The 19,003-nt window shown below is 43.9% G+C and overlaps 2 protein-coding genes across 2 annotated transcripts; both read left to right on the top strand.

Moving 5' to 3' along the window:
* The first annotated feature begins 8,727 nt into the window (after nt 1-8,727).
* Nucleotides 8,728-11,542, top strand: LOC146631290 (uncharacterized). Its single transcript, XM_085356665.1, has 3 exons — nt 8,728-8,843; nt 10,055-10,090; nt 10,798-11,542. Exons 1-3 carry the CDS (start codon nt 8,728-8,730, stop codon nt 11,540-11,542), a joined length of 897 nt encoding a protein of 298 aa, XP_085212791.1.
* A 5,298-nt stretch (nt 11,543-16,840) lies between these two features.
* LOC146631289 (E3 ubiquitin-protein ligase TRIM21-like) lies at nt 16,841-18,226 on the top strand. The gene has a single exon (XM_085356492.1). It carries the CDS (start codon nt 16,841-16,843, stop codon nt 18,140-18,142), a length of 1,302 nt encoding a protein of 433 aa, XP_085212618.1. The 3' UTR covers nt 18,143-18,226.
* The last annotated feature ends 777 nt before the right edge of the window (nt 18,227-19,003 follow it).

Here is a 19,003-nt window from a genome sequence, read left to right as displayed (position 1 = left end):
CACAGTAACAGGGTAGTTGATGCTGTTGAGAGTTCACCTGAATAACTCACTCTCCAGCTCCGGTAACCAACCTCCCCTAATACTCACTCAACGTCTTTCATGCAGCACAACCAAAACAGTAACATTGTAACAGAGATCCTGAACACATCACAATAAAATATCATACGATATAATCACACACACACACACACACTTTGAACCACACTGAAGTGTTTTTATATATGAGAAAGCATGTAACCTATGTAGTTATAAGATTATATGTTATAAGATTGTGCCACTTGCTGTATAAGATTAAATAATTAGGATTAATGTGTGATGTTTGACCGTGTCATGACCTCTTGTGATAAGCCAGAGCAGGGGGTAGCCAGAGTCCTGACTGGCCTCTGGCCAAGACCTTGGCCGCTACCTGACCCCTGCAGCTGTGTTTGGATGGGTGGGAAAGTTACCCAGCAGCAGGGGGCGGGGATACTGGTCCTTATATATTAGGGGACCAGAGGACACCCCCAGCTCTTTTTTCCCCTCTGCTGTTGCTCTCTGTCCATCTCTGTGTTGCTCTGCTGTCTGTGCTTAAGGCTGTACACCCCGGGGTTTTGCTTTGCTTGCTGTCTGCTTTGTAATTCTCTTGCTAAATGTCTGTATGTATTTTTCCTGCTGTTCATATGACTCAGTGTAAAGATGCTGCAGGTTTCCTATTCACGGGTCACTCCACAGAAACTCTGTCATACAAACTGTCGGCTCCCAGATTTGAAAGCCAACATGGTAACCTTCTCCAGCCAGCGGTGTGGAGATCCAGCCAATTACAATCAAATCACTCAAAAAGATCCTCTGGAAACAGCAGAGTTATTGAAACAGAATAAACAGAATCACATGAACACTGAAACATTACAACACACAGCAAAGCAAGCTGAGCAAAGCCCGGGTGTAGAGCCTTAAACACAGAGAGAAAAGAGCCATGATGTCACCTCCGTCCCTCCATAACCCCTCCTGCAGCTGATGGGTAACTTTCCCCTTGTCATCCAGCTAAAAACAACAGGTGCAGGTCAGGGGTCCGGCCAGGCGCCATCTTCAGATGGGCCAGCTTTGCTGTGTCACAGTCGGCCATAACATGATTAAAGTTACACATTGGTCCTAATTATTAAACCTCGCTACAAGCAGTGCACACCAACAGGTGGCATAAACCGATGATATATGTGTGAATAATACTTAACATGGTGATTCCAATCAAGGGTGTAGATTTGGTTTTGGCATTGGTGGGGACGGATGATTCAACCACTGAACCCTGCCCCGTTTCTTTATTTCCCCTTTTCGTCTTTGCTTCTTGATAAAAAAAAAAAAAAAGGAGAAATATACTTGCCTACATATGCTATTCTACATGCTTTTAAACCATTTAAAATCACAATTCATAGTTTTATATGTGAATTATATAATGTTAAATTACTATTAAACAAATGACTGACTAAATAATTTTAGGCTTTAGTTTACTTCAGCCGTATTCCATATAACTCAGGTATCATACAAAAATAAAAACAGCTTCAAATACAGTCATGACAATAAAAGAATATGACTTTAAGGACTTAACAACATTACTTCAGTTATAATACAGTGGGGCAAAAAACTATTTAGTCAGCCACTGATTGTGCAAGTTCCCCCACCTAAAATGATGACAGAGGTCAGTAATTTGCACCAGAGGTACACTTCAACTGTGAGAGACAGAATGTGAAAGAAAAATCCATGAATCCACATGGTAGGATTTGTAAAGAATTTATTGGTAAATCAGGGTGGAAAATAAGTATTTGGTCAATAACAAAAATACAACTCAATACTTTGTAACATAACCTTTGTTGGCAATAACAGAGGTCAAACGTTTACTATAGGTCTTTACCAGGTTTGCACACACAGTAGCTGGTATTTTGGCCCATTCCTCCATGCAGATCTTCTCGAGAGCAGTGATGTTTTGGGGCTGTCGCCGAGCAACACGGACTTTCAACTCCCGCCACAGATTTTCTATGGGGTTGAGGTCTGGAGACTGGCTAGGCCACTCCAGGACTTTCAAATGCTTCTTACGGAGCCACTCCTTTGTTGCCCGGGCGGTGTGTTTTGGATCATTGTCATGTTGGAAGACCCAGCCTCGTTTCATCTTCAAAGTTCTCACTGATGGAAGGAGGTTTTGGCTCAAAATCTCACGATACATGGCCCCATTCATTCTGTCCTTAACACGGATCAGTCGTCCTGTCCCCTTGGCAGAAAAACAGCCCCATAGCATGATGTTTCCACCCCCATGCTTCACAGTAGGTATGGTGTTCTTGGGATGCAACTCAGTATTCGTCTTCCTCCAAACACGACGAGTTGAGTTTATACCAAAAAGTTCTACTTTGGTTTCATCTGACCACATGACATTCTCCCAATCCTCTGCTGTATCATCCATGTGCTCTCTGGCAAACTTCAGACGGGCCTGGACATGCACTGGCTTCAGCAGCGGAACACGTCTGGCACTGCGGGATTTGATTCCCTGCCGTTGTAGTGTGTTACTGATGGTGACCTTTGTTACTTTGGTCCCAGCTCTCTGCAGGTCATTCACCAGGTCCCCCCGTGTGGTTCTGGGATCTTTGCTCACCGTTCTCATGATCATTTTGACCCCACGGGACGAGATCTTGCGTGGAGCCCCAGATCGAGGGAGATTATCAGTGGTCTTGTATGTCTTCCATTTTCTGATGATTGCTCCCACAGTTGATTTTTTCACACCAAGCTGCTTGCCTATTGTAGATTCACTCTTCCCAGTCTGGTGCAGGTCTACAATACTTTTCCTGGTGTCCTTCGAAAGCTCTTTGGTCTTGGCCATGGCGGAGTTTGGAGTCTGACTGTTTGAGGCTGTGGACAGGTGTCTTTTATACAGATGATGAGTTCAAACAGGTGCCATTCATACAGGTAACGAGTGGGGGACAGAAAAGCTTCTTACAGAAGACGTTACAGGTCTGTGAGAGCCAGAGATTTTCCTTGTTTGAGGTGACCAAATACTTATTTTCCACCCTGATTTACGGATAAATTCTTTACAAATCCTACCATGTGGATTCATGGATTTTTTTTTCACATTCTGTCTCTCACAGTTGAAGTGTACCTCTGGTGCAAATTACTGACCTCTGCTCGCCAGGTTCGAGCTGAGGCAGGTCCAGAGCTACGCAGCTACGCAGTGGACGTGACGTTTGATCCAGACACAGCAAATCCTTACCTCGTCCTGTCTGATGATGGGAAACAAGTTCACGATAGTGACGTGAGGCAGAAGCTTCCAGACAACCCAGAGAGATTTTCTTACTGCATCAATGTTTTAGGAGAGCAGAGTTTCTCTTAAGGCAGATTTTACTTTGAGGTTCAGGTTAAAGGAAAGACCGAGTGGACTGTGGGAGTGGCCACGGAGTCGACCAACAGGAAGGCTCAAATCACACTGAGTCCTGGGGACGGTTTCTGGACTGTGAGGCTGAGAGATGGATACGAGTACAACCACAGGTTGATTTTTGGTAACACCAGCAGTAACCAAAAGTTACCGTTGGTGTTAAATCTGGTGCTAACAGATAACTAACAGTTTATGGGTTTGAAGCTTGCAGCATAACTGCACAGGATGGCGTTATGTACAGTTGAGATCTTTAACTCATCTGGATCATAAAGAAATCATTTCCTTTTTATTTATTTATTTATTTATTAATCCTAACTCTGAAAGCATGTAGTTTTGTGTATATGGATACAATTATACTTATCAGAACTATTTGAAGTCAAACTGAACTACCTATAATTTCCTAGTTGTGCCACTAGAGGGCGTCATTGTTGAAGCTTAAACTAAAGTTCTAGTTCAGCCTGGAAAAAACTCAGCGGATAATCCAGTAAACATCATGTATTTGAATCTTTGTCTGCTACAACAGATAAACAAACATTATGACGATGAACTGTTTCACAGCTGGATTTTATTTTTCTTTGTACAAACCGCTCGGCCGGAGCTGTTTAAAGCTAAGAAGTAGTCCCACCCACAAAGCAGGGTAAAGTATTTTTGGATGTTTTGTGATGTAAATAATTTAATCATGTGTTTTCTTAGGCAGACTGTTATCATGTAACTTGGCCAATCAGCAGTGGACTTCCAGAGACACTTGCTGTTGACCTTGATCATGTGACCTTAATCTGCATGCACAGAATTCATCCTGCTCAGCCGGAAGTCAGGAAAGTCGGACATCTTGTTAGCAGAAAAGCGTCAGCTAGCCACTAAGCTAATGGCTACAGTAGAGAGAGGACTCGTGCTGGCAGCATTAGTGTGTGAAGTGTAGGGATGGGTATTGATAAGATTTTCACGATTCCGATTCCATTTTCGATTCTGTTTAACGATTCGATTCTCTTATCGATTCTTTTTTAAAAAGGAGAACACTAAGGTCGATTAGCTTAGAACTTTGTTTTATATCTTCTCTTTGAACAAGACAGACATTTAGGAGTAACATGGCCTTACAAACCCAACAGTGAGATCTTAAGAGATCCAGCCTACGGCTCTTCAATGGGGCGTCACAGGGTCCCCAGGAAAAAAAATTGTAAATGTAAAATAATAAAATAAATATTCTTCTGTAGCAATAACAAAGTATAACATAAATTATTCTGTAGCAATTACACAAGAATATCCAGTAATGTCCCTGCCTACAATTAAACACATTCACTTACTGAAAATCATCTGCTGTGGCAAACGGGTGCAAGCCTTTGACCACAAACTGAGTCACTGCTCGGTGACGTTCGTCTATCCTGGCCTGAAAGGAGACGCTACCGGCAGACTGCAGCGAGAACTGCCAGCGTCTGAGCCAGACTCTGTCTCATCATGGTCACCTACATGCACAGTAATGGCAGGTTTGTAATAAGGCAGATCGCGCTAACATAATATGCACTGTTAGTTGATTATTTACCTGCCGCATTAACGGGAGAGGACGTGCAAACGTTACCGCTGCTGCTGGGTTGACATTCACGAGTCCGGAGCGGAATTAAAAACACGACATTCATTTAAGGTCATCGTGTGTTTTGTGAGCAAATGCTTTTGCATATTCGTAGTGTTTCCTCCCTTAAATGAAATCTCTACTTTGCCAGTATTGCAAGTTGCCCTGTTGTCATCCGTTCTCGTAAAGTATAACCAAACTTTTGAGCGTTTGAGCCGCCGTGTTTCCTGCCAGGTAAATGACGCTCCGCAACGTGGTGACGTCATTTGGGGCGACTGGAATCGATAAGGGAATCGTTTGCAAAAATGGCAAACAATCCCAAGGAACTGAAACAGTGGGAACCGGTTCTCAACAAGAACCTGGTTTCGATACCCATCCCTAATGGTGACCCTCTTGGCGTGGCTGGTGTTGTCGAAGAGGCTGACCAGGCCTCCTGGTCTTGCTGGCCTCCTGCAGAGCCATGATGGTGGAGCACTGGAAGCGCTGGTCGGTCTTGAAGTCCTGAGTAATCTCTTACACCAGGCCCATTAGGAGCAGTTTGCATATGAGCAGCTTGGAGGATTTCTGCTAACAGCAGACCTCTCAGAGAACCACGGGCCAGGGCCTGTAGCAGTGAGGCTTCTGGTCGCTGCTTCAGAGGTGCTTTGCCTCCAGTGGCTTTGCAGTCATCCTTTCTTTATGTCTGCTGTCAATAGGAGAATATGGAGGAAGAAGAGTGCATGCACTGTGTGCAGGAGCAGCTGTGATGCTGTGGCTCCTGATTGGTGAGGAGACCCCACCATCTCAGCGTGCACTGCTCATGTATAGCAAGTCACTAGTGCCATATATCGACACATGTCCATCCCGTCCAGTGAACAAATCAGCACTATTTGCTTAACATACTTGTTAAGTGATTCGTTCGACTGCAGTTCCGCGTGGGTCGTGTCCACCGGGGCTAGCCAGAAACGCTGCCCGTGGCAAGGATCATACGGATCATACGCACAACAACGAGGGGCTCAACAAGCTGCTGGGTGGAGTCACCGTCACTCAGGGTGGAGTGTAGCCCAACAAACAGACAGTGCTGCTGCTCAAGAAGACCAACAAGTCTGTGAAGATCCAGGAAGCACAGCAGCAACAGAAGTCCAGCTGCAAACAAACACAAAGACTCTTTTAAGAACTGCACACTGTTCTGTCTCAGCAAACATCGTTACCAGTCTAAACTTATTCATCATTCCTTTTTGTTTTTTCATTTTATACTGTTTTCCAAATAATCCCAAATAGGTAGAAGAAATTAAAAATACATCCCGAAGGTTAAACTGTCAGTGAAACTACTTTCAGCAGTAACTGAATGTCTAATAGTGTCATTTAATGATTTATTCATTACTTATTTTGGCGGAGTGTGCCAGGCTCCCGGGATCTATATGCCAGTAAAAGTGCTGTAAAACAGAAAATACAGTTAAAAGAAAACTTCCTTTTTGTTTCTGTGGTTTGGTCCTGGTGTGTGTTTCTCTGTGGCTGTGGATTTTCCACTTTGTTTTTCAACGTTGCAGGTTTGCTGCAGTGTCCTCGATGCACCTCCTCACAGTTCTTACATTTCCCCTGACATTCTCAAACACAGTCTCCCTCAATGATAAACTCTGTCAGAGAACGTTTTTGGGACGTTTTGGAAAATCAAAAATCTGGTGTCGACTGCTCCATTCTGGATGTGCAAAGCTTGCTCAGTCTCATCATCCAGATTCAAACTGTAACAGGCTAACAGCAGCAAACTCAGCACAGCTTTATCTCTGACATCACTGAGTGAGTCTTTAGACGGGTCGGTCTCTCTTTAATGTCAGCTGATGTCATCTCTCATAAACAGCTTTTCTAAACATTTAGAAGCTGCGTTTACACATGTAGTGTTACACACTTACTCGTTAGTGTTACTCATCTGTAGTCGCTGAGAAACTGGGAAGATTTGCTAAACTATATGTGTATATATATCAGTTTTACTATGTAAACTGAGTCGGAGCTTTTTAAGACACCTGGAAAAAAAAACATGTTTAATTACCTCATATTAATCAATATATGTAATTATCAATTACTAAGTAATAGTGTATAGCTTTAGTGCAGTTCTTAAGTTTTTAAAAGTAACGCTTCAATTTCAAACTACTTCTGAAAAAATCTGTTGTTTCTGCCTTATGGTCAAATATCTATAGTCAATATGTGAGTCACGATGATGAGTTAAAATTTTTGTGGCAGCTGCAAAATAAACCAGCTTCAAATACCATAATTCTGGTAGTTTGTTGGAAATATAAAGAGGATTTAGAACAACTGAGTTTACACACAAAACGTCCCCCATGCAGGACTGAGTGCCATTTTGGGCACATTACTCTTTCTGATATATTTTTTTTAGCATTTTCCACCTTTGGATGGTGTAGAACAGAGACTGCACAGGAAACCAGGGACAGAGTGGGGCTGATTTGACAAGACACCACCTCATACATGAAACAGAAAATGCCGTCTGATCTGGACTTTAGGCCTCGGTTGGTGACCTCAGGAACACAGCTGCTTTCCCATCGTGCCGTTGCTTAGATTTGTACAGTGGCTTTAACTAGTTTACTGTTTTCATTGGGTTTTTTAACTTGTTCTTTTGTAGAAGTTGTTCCCGTTTGCTTAATTATAGAGGCACCGGCTCACATTATACTCAGCTTTTTACTTCTCTCACTTGTTTTGTTTGTGACTGCGCTCACTACCTGTGTAGTTTATGTGGTGTAGTTTTACAACATGTTTTCACACACAATAAAGATGTGATGTGTAGACTTCAATTTAGACTTTAATTCAAGGAGATTATAGAAAATACTAAGACCAAAGACTTGCATTTTAGGTTAACTTGTCATTTTAAATGAACTTATTACTTTAATATTATAAGCAGACAATCTTCATATCAAATGCAAGATACAGACGCAAAGAATAGCTACTAGTGACTACTCTCTACTCAAATGTATGGTAGTGGGCCTATGGCAATGATAAAATGTAATTTTTCTTGCTACATTCTCTTCCCACAAATATCCTCAGTCACACAGCATGAGGGTGCAATGGATGGTTTCATGAAGATTAAACGCTGTCACTAGAGCTAAATCCAGGTAAACACCTCTGTCAATATTTACTGATATAGATTGAAGCAGCTCTTCCTCCTCTTACACCCATGGCTTAAAGACATGTTCAAATAAGGGCATGAAGCCATTCAGAGGGTTTGGCCATCATCAGCCTGCCCTCTATAAAGGTGTCTTCTCCGTGTAGCTGCATCCACTGCAGCAGCATCTCGTCCTGAACAGAGCCTCCAGCATCCCTCAGACCTTTCTCCACCACTGCAGGTAACAAAGGTTTAAACTGGCACAATATTGATTGCAACTTAGAATAAACCACACAGAATATTTTTCACTACGTTGAAGTGATGAGTAAATTTGTCTCTCTTTAAAGACAGATAAAGTAGAAAACAGGCAGACAGATTTTTTTTTCAGTGTCATTCCAGGAGAAAATAAAAGTTCAGTGAAAATCTGCACTGAAAAAATGTTCAGACTAAGACCAAACTCATGTCTGTGAAACTGAGCCTAAAACTCTCATTTAGTCCTGACATCCTGCAGACTGTGAAATGTTTTTTGTTACAGACACTTGAATTTTTAGACAAACACCTCCTGAAAGAGAGGAGCTGTTAATCTGGTTAATTATGGTGAGTTTTGGAGAATAGTCTGCAGATATTTGGACACTGTTATATATTCACTCATCTAATTTTTCCATCCTTGTTAAACCCACTCAGATGGCTGCTCCTTACTGGGTTTCTGTAGCCGTCCTTGTTTTGATGACTGTTAGAAACGGTGAGACTGTTATTGACCAAAACCAGCTCGCACCAATTGTACAAGACATTCTGAACAGGTGAGTGAACTTTCTGTGAAATACAGAAGAAAAACTGAACATGATGATGATGATGATGTTTACAGCAGCTGTTTTTAACAAAGAAACTGTAGCAACGTGTGAAAATGAATACAGAGTAACATGTGGCTAATATGCTATTAAAAGCTGTATCACACTGTGTTGAGCAGTGCAGTGTCAACTCAAAGGGAAAATATTGTTTACTTCTCTGGAAACACATCCATACACAATACATCCTGTTAGAAAGTCCTCCTGTCCGGTCATGCGTTACCTGCATGGGAGGAGCATCATCCCAGCAGTTGACGGTAGAAACTATCAGTTGAGAGCGTAGTCGGAGAGTAACGCTGCTGCAGACAAGTTATGGATGCATAATCAGTGAAAGAGATGTTTATTTTATTTCTTATTTGTACTAATTTCAGAAGCACATCCCTACACACCAGCTAGAGTGTGTGTTCAGTGTGTGCCAGTTATAAATAAAGTTCTTTAATACTGTGACATCGTTCCTTGTCTCTGACCGGGCCTTATTACCAGGGAACAGTGCAGAATCACGTTTCAGAGAGATCCTGTTATAGGATGTTACAGCATCTCTCACGTTAAATAATAAAGAGAACACCATACAAGATTAAGCATGAGCAGAAACAGATACCATGAAAAGATTATCATAACAACATTACAGGATGGCATAAACACAGAATTATAGCCAATTTAGCTTAAATCTCTCATTTGTGGGTCAACATCACCCTCTAGTGGACACAATTGCTCACTCAAATGCTGCTATGGTTACGGGTGCACACTCTGATTGGCTGATGGATTGTTTCTACCGTCATGCTCCTTCCGTGCAGGTAACGCCTGACCGGGCAGGGGGACTTCTTAACACATCCTTTCTTTCAAGGCTACCATTCCTGTGACCGCTCGCTTACTTGATCAGTGGTGTGATGTCACAGCATACGTTCATTCACAGTGGAACTGTGCCCCCTTGTGGTGACGACTAACATACTGCGTCCCAGTTAAACAACAACAACAATAATGCACTCCAACACGTTTCAAAACCTGAGTACACAAATCGAATATCTCAACACACTGGACTCTAACACAGATCAGCCTCTGTTTAACTCTGTCCAAACTCTCAGTGAAACAAACCAACATTGTTGTGGTTTCATGTAAATCTTTCCAAGTGAAATCAACATCAAAACTGTGTTTGTGTCTTTTGGCAGGTACACACCTAGCTACAAAGGTGCAAACAACAACAGGTCAGTAACAAAGGTCACTTTAATCTGCAGCACAGTACTTACAGTGTGCTTTATAGTAACAGAAGCAAGCTGAGATCATCAGAGCTGCACGTAGAAGCAGAGACTGACAGAACAAATGCATCATTACAAACTCACTGTTATTGACAATAATAGTCTCTGTTATGTTCTTTAGCTCTGACACGCTGGGTGTTGGTGAGACGAACATGAAACTGTCGTTAACCACAACCTGCCAATGTAACATGCAGACTTTATAGATCAATAAAACAAGTGTTGATTATTGAAGCAGGAGCATAAACACACAAACACAGCCAAAAGCAGTTTGTGTGTAATGGTGAGGTGCAGGTGGTAGAACACTTTATCCCGAACGTTGATTCTGTTCATCTGGTAGAAACGTTTCATCATCATCCAGCTGACTTCTTCAGTGTCAGCTGACTGCAGGTTTCCAACCTTATAAACATCCAGATGAACAGAATCAACTTTTTGTGGATTTCCTTACCTGATGCTTGAGCTGCATGAAGATGTGTTGCTGTTACACTTTCAAAACAACCAAAAGATTTTAATCAATTTTCCAAAAGTCGGAAAAAGACTGATTTCCTGAGCAAAAGGAGACTAAACTCACTTTGGCTGGTTTAACACTCTGGATACTTTTGTCTTCACGTTATAAAGAAAATGTTTTACAGGTGAATATTCTCTGTTTGCTTTGACAGAAAGTTTCCCATGTTCAGTGTGGCCGTGAGAGTCCCGTACAATGAACAAACAAACACGTTTGATATGAATGGAGTCACTGATGATGATGGTGAAAAAGTGAAGGAGGACATTCTAAACTGTGACGTATACATAGGTAACAGAGTGGTGGCAGCCACAGTGCTGAGATGGCCCAATGTTCTCGAGCAGTGTCCTAATGCTTATGTAAAGTGGACCGATGTTTTGCAGAAATGTGGTAAACAGCAGATGACATGGAATGATGTTAAGTTGTGTGGTAACATTAACATGCAGGATGGCAGAGCTGATCATGCAGAGTTTCGAACCCTGCAGCATGTCAACACTTTGGTCAAAGCCAAAAATGATCTGATGGTTTTCTACATCCGTGCCTCCCCATGTGATCAGAGATGTACCAAGCAACAAAATCCTCTGAATATTCTCACTAACATAAAAGAGATAAAGAAGTGGAAGAATTATGTTGTTGTGTTTTCAGATGTATTTAGACCTCGTGATGGTGGGAACATACCTGAGAATAACCTGCGTGAATCACTTAAGAGGCTTGGGAATGCAATCGCAGATCCAGGGTCAACTGGTCTTCAGCATATATTCCGATGCTACCGGCAGCAAGAAATGAAGTGCTTTAGCTGCAATAACAATGGTGGTGTTACAGATCAATGTGTTTCAGATGGTAAGCAACCTGACAGCAAACTATCTGATGTTGGGAAAAGTCAGGAAAGAGGGAAAAAATAGAATAAGAGCAAGAAGAAGAAGAAGCAGAAGGGTAACATGCAGAGAGGAGGAGTGATGAGAGAAAATCATCAGAATTAACCAGAGAGGGAAAAAGAAAAACAGAAAATGTAACCCGTGCTTTGCATCGTTTTCCTGCATCCATGTCTAACTTTTAAATGTGTGTGTTCGTCACAGCAAGATTAACATGTGCTCCTGAAATCACAGCTGCATCGTGCACTCTGGTCATTCTGGTCCACGATACTGTCGGCGCCTCTGATTGTGTGAACTGAAACACAAACAGTGTGTGGAGCGAGTGTAATCCATTTATAGCCTCTGATACTGTCTCTGATTAAAGCTTAATAAACTGCATCAAAACATGTCACAGCTTGGATCTGGTCTGTCCTTCTTTTAAAGCTCGATGTTGTATTTTCTGTTTCTATGATTGAACATGAAGTTTGAGGTAAAGATGCTGCAGGTTTCCTATTCACGGGTCACTCCACAGAAACTCTGTCATACAAACTGTCGGCTCCCAGATTTTAAAGCCAACATGATAACCTCCTCCAGCCAGCGGTGTGGAGATCCAGCCAATTACAATCAAATCACTCAAAAGGATCCTCTGGAAACAGCAGAGTTATTGAAACAGAATAAACAGAATCACATGAACACTGAAACATTACAACACACAGCAAAGCAAGCTGAGCAAAGCCCGGGTGTAGAGCCCCGATGTCACCTCTGACCCTCCATACCTCCTGCAGCTGATGGGTAACTTCCCCTCCTTGTCATCCAGACAAAAACAACACATGCAGGTCAGGGGTCGGGCCAGGCGCCATCTTCAGGTGGGCCAGCTTTGCTTTGTCACAGGTAGGGTTGCCAATTCCCTGAAAAATAAATAAGGGACACCTCGTGGCCAGGGCTGGGCGACCCAGTTGTCTTCACCCTTCCCAGTGTGGTGAATTTTCTAGCTCTTTTTTTGTGTGTATTAGTCATCTATTTGTTGTAATCATCTATCCTTGCAGTTGTTTATTACACAAAATAAGTTATATTATCACACTTCTGGCCACATAGCGCTGATATTCACTGCACATGCCCATATTAACCTTAACCAGAGGGTTTAAAATAACAAACCAGTGTTTACATACCATCTGCTTCTGCTGTGGCCTGGTGGACAAGAAAGTGGTTACGCCCCTCATGTTCTTCATGTGCCCACCATTAGAAGCATGCCTATAGGGCTTTGGAGCGTGATGTCACGGGGGTGGGCGTGGAAAGGATTTTGGCCCCATCCGCCATTTTGGGGGTCTAAGTAAGGAGCGAAAGCATAGCTATGGTTCGTACTTGCTGTGTTGTCGGCTGCAATGTTCGATCTTACGACCGGCACGGGAATAAGTTTGGATTGTCTTTTTATGCTTTCCCAACCTGGAAGCAACATGAAGGAGCTCATGTATCGGATATTACCAAACGAAGGCGTCTAGCCTGGATAGCAGCCGTGAGACGAGCTGATATCAAGTTCTGTTACGTCTCCAGATATCAGTTGGTGTGCTCAAGACATTTTCATTCCGGTAAGTTCTAAATATGTTCACATCACACTTTATAGCTGAATAATATCATCGTTGGTGGTCTCGGAAGTTATAGAAATTGCGATCAAACATAGAATGGAGTGACTTGATTGGTTGATGTAAAGACAATAAATGAAATGAGACAGGAAGGACACAAATTGGCGTTAATAATTTACCCGATTATCAATGTGTTAACTTGCATGTACTTTACAATTACGGGCATATAATATGATAACGATATTTTAGCAGTTCAATGATAAATGTATAACATTAATTATGGTGGGGGGTGGAAAATGGCTATTTCACTCGATGCACTCCAGCTGACTTACTTTGACCACGTACTCAGAGTTTGGGGGCTTGAAAATAGCCAAATCTTGCACCCAGCCATTTGTAAATTGGATGTGCGCCTCCAGTGACTTGTAATTACGAAACTGGTTCGCTGTGTAAGCGCTTACTCCACAAACAAGATACGTGAAGATATCAGGGTAGGACAGTGGCGGGAGGTCGTCTGGGTCTTTACTCCACTGCCGTATTTCATATGGGTCCAGATTTGCGATGCACTCTATTTTTTCCAAGTACCGCTGCTTCGCCTCTGGACGCAATCGGTCTCTATACCGTCCGTTTTCTTTTGAGCTGCTTTTAAGCATCTTTCTTGTCGTCGTTGTTCCAACACAGTGTCTTTGTTTTGACTCGTAGACCCCGAAAATGGAGCTGCGCTCCCACAATGCATTGCGGCGTGACGTCAACTCCAAAGCCGTGCAGTGCAGTGCGCGTTATAGGTGTTACCATGCATTTTCCCAGCCAGGTGTTTTCCTTTTCCCAGTCCTCCCTGTGCTTTTGCAGCCTTTTTTTTCCTTTCTCTGAGCGAACAAACATTGCTGCTCTAACGCTGGGCTTACACTGTGCGATTTTTGGCCCATTTTGAGCCGATTTTTGAGTCGTGCGACCGATTTGGTGATCGGCCCGATTTTGGCCTTCATCGTGCATCGTGTAGTATACGTGGGGTAACGAGAAGCGATTAACACCTCGAGCAGCTCCCGATCATCAGTCGCTCGTGAGGGTGTCGCCGCAGCCGCTCACACTGCTCACGCGCAAACACGTAAACATCGGTGAAAAAGACGGAGCAGCACGGCTGTGCAGCGTGTGATCTGGACACAAGCGATGGAGGCACAACTTGTAGAACTTTGGAAAGCTCATCCGAGCCTTTTCGATGTGGCCTCACAAAATTATCACGACCACAACAACCATGAAAATAGTTGGATTTACACTGCTGCTCAATCACAGCTGATCATGTTTTTCATTAGCAATTTAGCAAAGTTGATGGTGGTGGTGTGTCTGTGTGAGTGAAAGACAGAGAGAGCGAGCGACAGATTTTCTGTTATAACCTTCATTTTATGGAGGCACAGTGTGAGCACTCAGGTCGCATCAGAGCATCGGGCGGTATAGTGTGAGACCTGCATCGTGACCTACCAACTTCTAACCCCTGCGAGTCAATCGTGCAGTTTGAGCAGGAGCTGAATAACGTGACTGAAAAAATCGCACAGTGTCTGCCCAGCTTTAGGTGTACTGTCGTCCGAGACTTGCACCGCAGTGTCGGCGTTTGTTCCCCTGTTGGCCATGCTTCTTGTTGTGGTCATCTGTTGTCTTCCGGTATTTTCTCCGTAAGCGACCTTTCCTCGACCAATGAGATGAGCGGTAATCTGAATTGTCATACTCGTCATAAGTGTGCTGTCAGCTCATTGGTCACAAAGCAGGAGAGGGGCTGGGAATTATGATTTCAAACAAAGCATTCATTCCATTAACATTTATAGACTACTTTTGATTCTCACTGTATTACGGGACAAAGTGCGTCCCTTATTAGCTCAATACGGACGATTCAGTTTTTCAAGGGACGGTTGGCAACTCTAGTCGCAGTCGGCCATAACACGATTAAAGTTACACATCGGTCCTACTTATTAAATCTCACTACAAACAGTGTACATCACCAGGTGGCATAAACCTATGATATACATGTGAATAATACTTGACCAAAGTTTATGGGTCATGTCACAAACCATTTGATTGCTGTTCCCAGGACTGCGCTCTTCTGGACAGAGATCTCCGATGTTGTTCCCGGGATCTGCTGGAGCCACTCGCCTAGTTTGGGAGTCACCGCACCGAGCGCTCTGATTACCACGGGGACCACCGTTACCTTCACCCTCCACATCCTCTCGAGCTCTTCTCTGAGCCCTTGGTATTTCTCCAGCTTCTCGTGTTCCTTCTTTCTGATGTTGCTGTCATTCAGAACCGCTACATCGATCACGATTTCTGGGTATCAGCCACCTCCTCCTCCTATCTGCTGGTGGTAAATACCTCACAGGGGCCTGTCCTGCCATGTTGGTGCCTCTTCTTCCTCCTCTTTCTTGGACTTATGCTGCCTGAGGTATTCACTGAGCACACGGACGGTCGTGGCCATCTTACTGATGCATTCGTGGATGTTCGTTGTCTCATCCTGGTCTGTGGTGCTGACACTCACCAGTCCCCGGCCTCCTTCCTTCCACTTAGCGTACAGCCTCAAGATGCTGGACTTGGGGTGAAACCCTCCATGCATGGTCAGGAGCTTCCAGGTCATCAAAAAATCCACAACAAAACCTGCTTAAATTGTTCCCTTCTTATAAATCTCACACTTTTCATGGTAACAACTAGCTTCATCTGCATTGATTACATGATTAAATATTTTTCTCACTTTTCTGATTCAAAATAAAACACAACGTTGCTTATTAGCCACACAAGCCTCTCCACCACAGTGAAATACAGTGACTCCATGTCCAAGTAGCTTTAGCATGTGTTCATGCTGCTGTTTGTTTGCTGTTGTCCGTGTCAGAGTTTGGGCTCGTCTTTCTTACTGATGCTAACAAGCTCATGACATGTATTTGTGTATCTATGGTGCTGGAGGATATAAAATACTAAAGTTGATGAATGAGGTTCATCTGGTAGTAACTACTTCACTGTTTCTCTGGTTTGTTGGATGTATGATGGCAGTAATGTGGTTTATTGTTAGAAAACTGGAGGCTGGAACAAATTTCAGAGGGCTGAAGCTTCCAGCTCATAACCAGGCACCAACACACAGTCTGATATGAGGTCTCCAGCAGGAGGAGGACAGGACACTAACTTTCACATCACAGGAGCTGCTCAGCTGACACTGCAGGAAGCGGAGCTCCACAGGTTACAGGAAGTGATCCAGAAGCACATTTACTCTGACACACGCTCAGTTCAAACACCTGTTGGGCTCTTCGCTTTCTCTTTTCTTTTCAAACACACCCTGAGCTCACTCTGTCATGTTTGCTTAGCTTTCACAAGACTTGTTGAAACTGCTTCATGAGCTCAATAATACACAAACACTGTGGCAGTCTGCTGTCACACACATTTAGCACAAGTTAAAGGGAAGTAACAATACAACAGAACGAGGAAAGGTTGTTGGATATGAGTCTTTGTGTGGATGAAGTTTCAGAAATATTTGTAAAAATCAGCTGTTAAAAGTCTTATGCAATAATTTTTAGTGTAAGTCTTAAATCAGTTTATTCTAAATGTTTTCATTCAGAGGAAATTAAGCAGAAACATCCTGTCGGCTTCAACAGGTTTGATAACAGGTGTAAACTGGTCGTTCACTCAGATCCATGAAGACGTTTCCAGCAGTCACAAATAAACACAAACATGCAAACAGCTGTGTAAACATCTTAGACACTTTTTAATATTCCTGACATCTTTCCCGTCTCAGTGTCCAAACATGGCTGCTGCCGCCCATCTGCTGACTGAAGATCAGCTTCTGTGCTTCATCTGTCTGGATGTGTTCACCGATCCGGTCAGCACGCCGTGTGGACACAACTTCTGCAAAGCCTGCATGTGTAAATACGCAGATCCTGACGTCCCGTTCCAGTGTCCCGTCTGCATGAAGATGCTCTACCCAAAGCCCGAGCTGCAGGTCAACACTCTGATCTCTGAGATGGTCGAGGCCTTCAGACGCTCAGAGCAACGGCCAGGTAGACGGGTGGAGGTTCGCCATGGGGAAGGCTTCAAACTGATGGCGATTGTCTGCATGGTCTGCCTTTCATTACTTTGGGACTGCGTGAAATTCAATCATCCTCTGGAGGAAATGAGTAAAGGAGAGAAACTGGTGAAGATGGAGGCTGAAATCCAGCAGACGATCGAGGAGATGCGACTGAAGATTGAGGAGCTCAAACGCTCAGTGGAGCTCGGTAAAGAGGACGCAGACAGAGAGATGACAGATGGTGCTCGGGTCTTTGCTGCTCTGAAGAAGTATGTCGAGAAGCTCACGGAGGCCATCAGAGAGAAGCAGAGACAAACAGAGCTGCAGGCTGCAGGCTTCATCAGAAAGATGGAGCAGGACATCCGTGAGCTGAAGAAGAGGAAGACGGAGGTGGAGCTGCTCTCTGTGCTTCAGCTGGAGGAGCCACTCTCTGAGGAGTTGAAGGAGAAAGTACCCAAGATGCTCACCAGGTTCGAGCTGAGGCGGGTCCAGAGCTACGCAGTGGACGTGACGTTTGATCCAGACACAGCAAATCCTTACCTCGTCCTGTCTGACGATGGGAAACAAGTTCACGATAGTGACGTGAGGCAGAAGCTTCCAGACAACCCAGAGAGATTTTCTTACTGCATCAATGTTTTAGGAGAGCAGAGTTTTTCTTCTGGCAGATTTTACTTTGAGGTTCAGGTTAAAGGAAAGACCGAGTGGACTGTGGGAGTGGCCACAGAGTCGAGCAACAGGAAGGCTCAAATCACACTGAGTCCTGGGGACGGTTTCTGGACTGTGAGGCTGAGAGACGGATACGAGTACAAAGCTAAGGCTGACCCTGATGTCGCTCTCTCTCTCCGGTCTGGTCCTGAGAGGGTGGGGGTGTTTGTGGACTATGACGAGGGTCGGGTCTCCTTTTATGACGTGGATACTGCAGCTCTGATCTACTCCTTTACTGGCTGCTCCTTCACTCAGAAGCTCCACCCATTCTTCAGTCCCGGTCTGAATGATGATGGTAGAAACTCTGCACCGCTAATCATCACCCCCATTGATTAGACCGGCCCCACAGCACCAGAGTAATGAGGTCAGGTTTCCCAGCCTTATCCTACACCACACTGTGAACTTGAAGCTCCTGTTGCTCGGTGCATCCTCTGGTATTCCAGTAAAAGAATAATCAGAATCAGAATCAGAATCAGAATACTTTATTCATCCCGAGGGAAATTAGGGGTTACAGCAGGCAGCACGCTAATGGCGCATGCGCACTCACAAAGGAACCTTCTGACCAACTTTACACAAACATCACATTGGGCAGACATGTCAGAAGGTAGGCTGATAGGAAAAAAACAACGAAAATACACTACATGAGGTAAGAGGAGGAGAAAAAAAACTCCACTCAGACTGAGCTCCTAGTGGGAGAACAGTTTGATAAAAGAAAAAACACCTCAGCACAAAAGCACATGACTATCAATACACCATAGAAACACGAGACAAGCAACAGGGGCGGGTAAAGGGTAAGAGAGAGCCGGCGTAGACAGCGCATCCGGTCCTGCAGCATCTGCGCTGGTCCAGTTGACTGCTATCATCCCCGGTAGGGCACAAGCATCGAAGGCGTTGGAAAGGGAGGGGGATGAGTGAGTGCTTATCAGTGTAAGTGTGTGTGTGTGCGTGTCCATAGTTTAGCTGAGACAGTGTCCTTCGGCCTATCTGTTAGGTTTTAGAGAACGACAGTGAGAGACTGTTCAAGGGAAAAGTAGTGCACGCGAGACAAGACAGGACACAAGAGGCTAAGCAGGGAAGATAAGGGGAAGGAGGAGAGGAGAAAAGTGCGACCGCCTTCACCGAGAGCCAAGTAAGACAGTGGATTACTTGTGTTTCCTCGAGTTTCTATAAGTAGAATGGGAGGCAGCTCCCAGTTTG

This window comes from Diplotaxodon limnothrissa, linkage group LG6, assembly GCF_057381915.1.
Source record: "Diplotaxodon limnothrissa isolate DT_005_m linkage group LG6, D_limnothrissa_male_GT1.1, whole genome shotgun sequence".
Lineage (NCBI taxonomy): Eukaryota > Metazoa > Chordata > Actinopteri > Cichliformes > Cichlidae > Diplotaxodon > Diplotaxodon limnothrissa.
The sequence above is the reverse complement of the archived record's forward strand: the minus strand, read 5'-3'. Positions and strand labels throughout refer to the sequence as shown.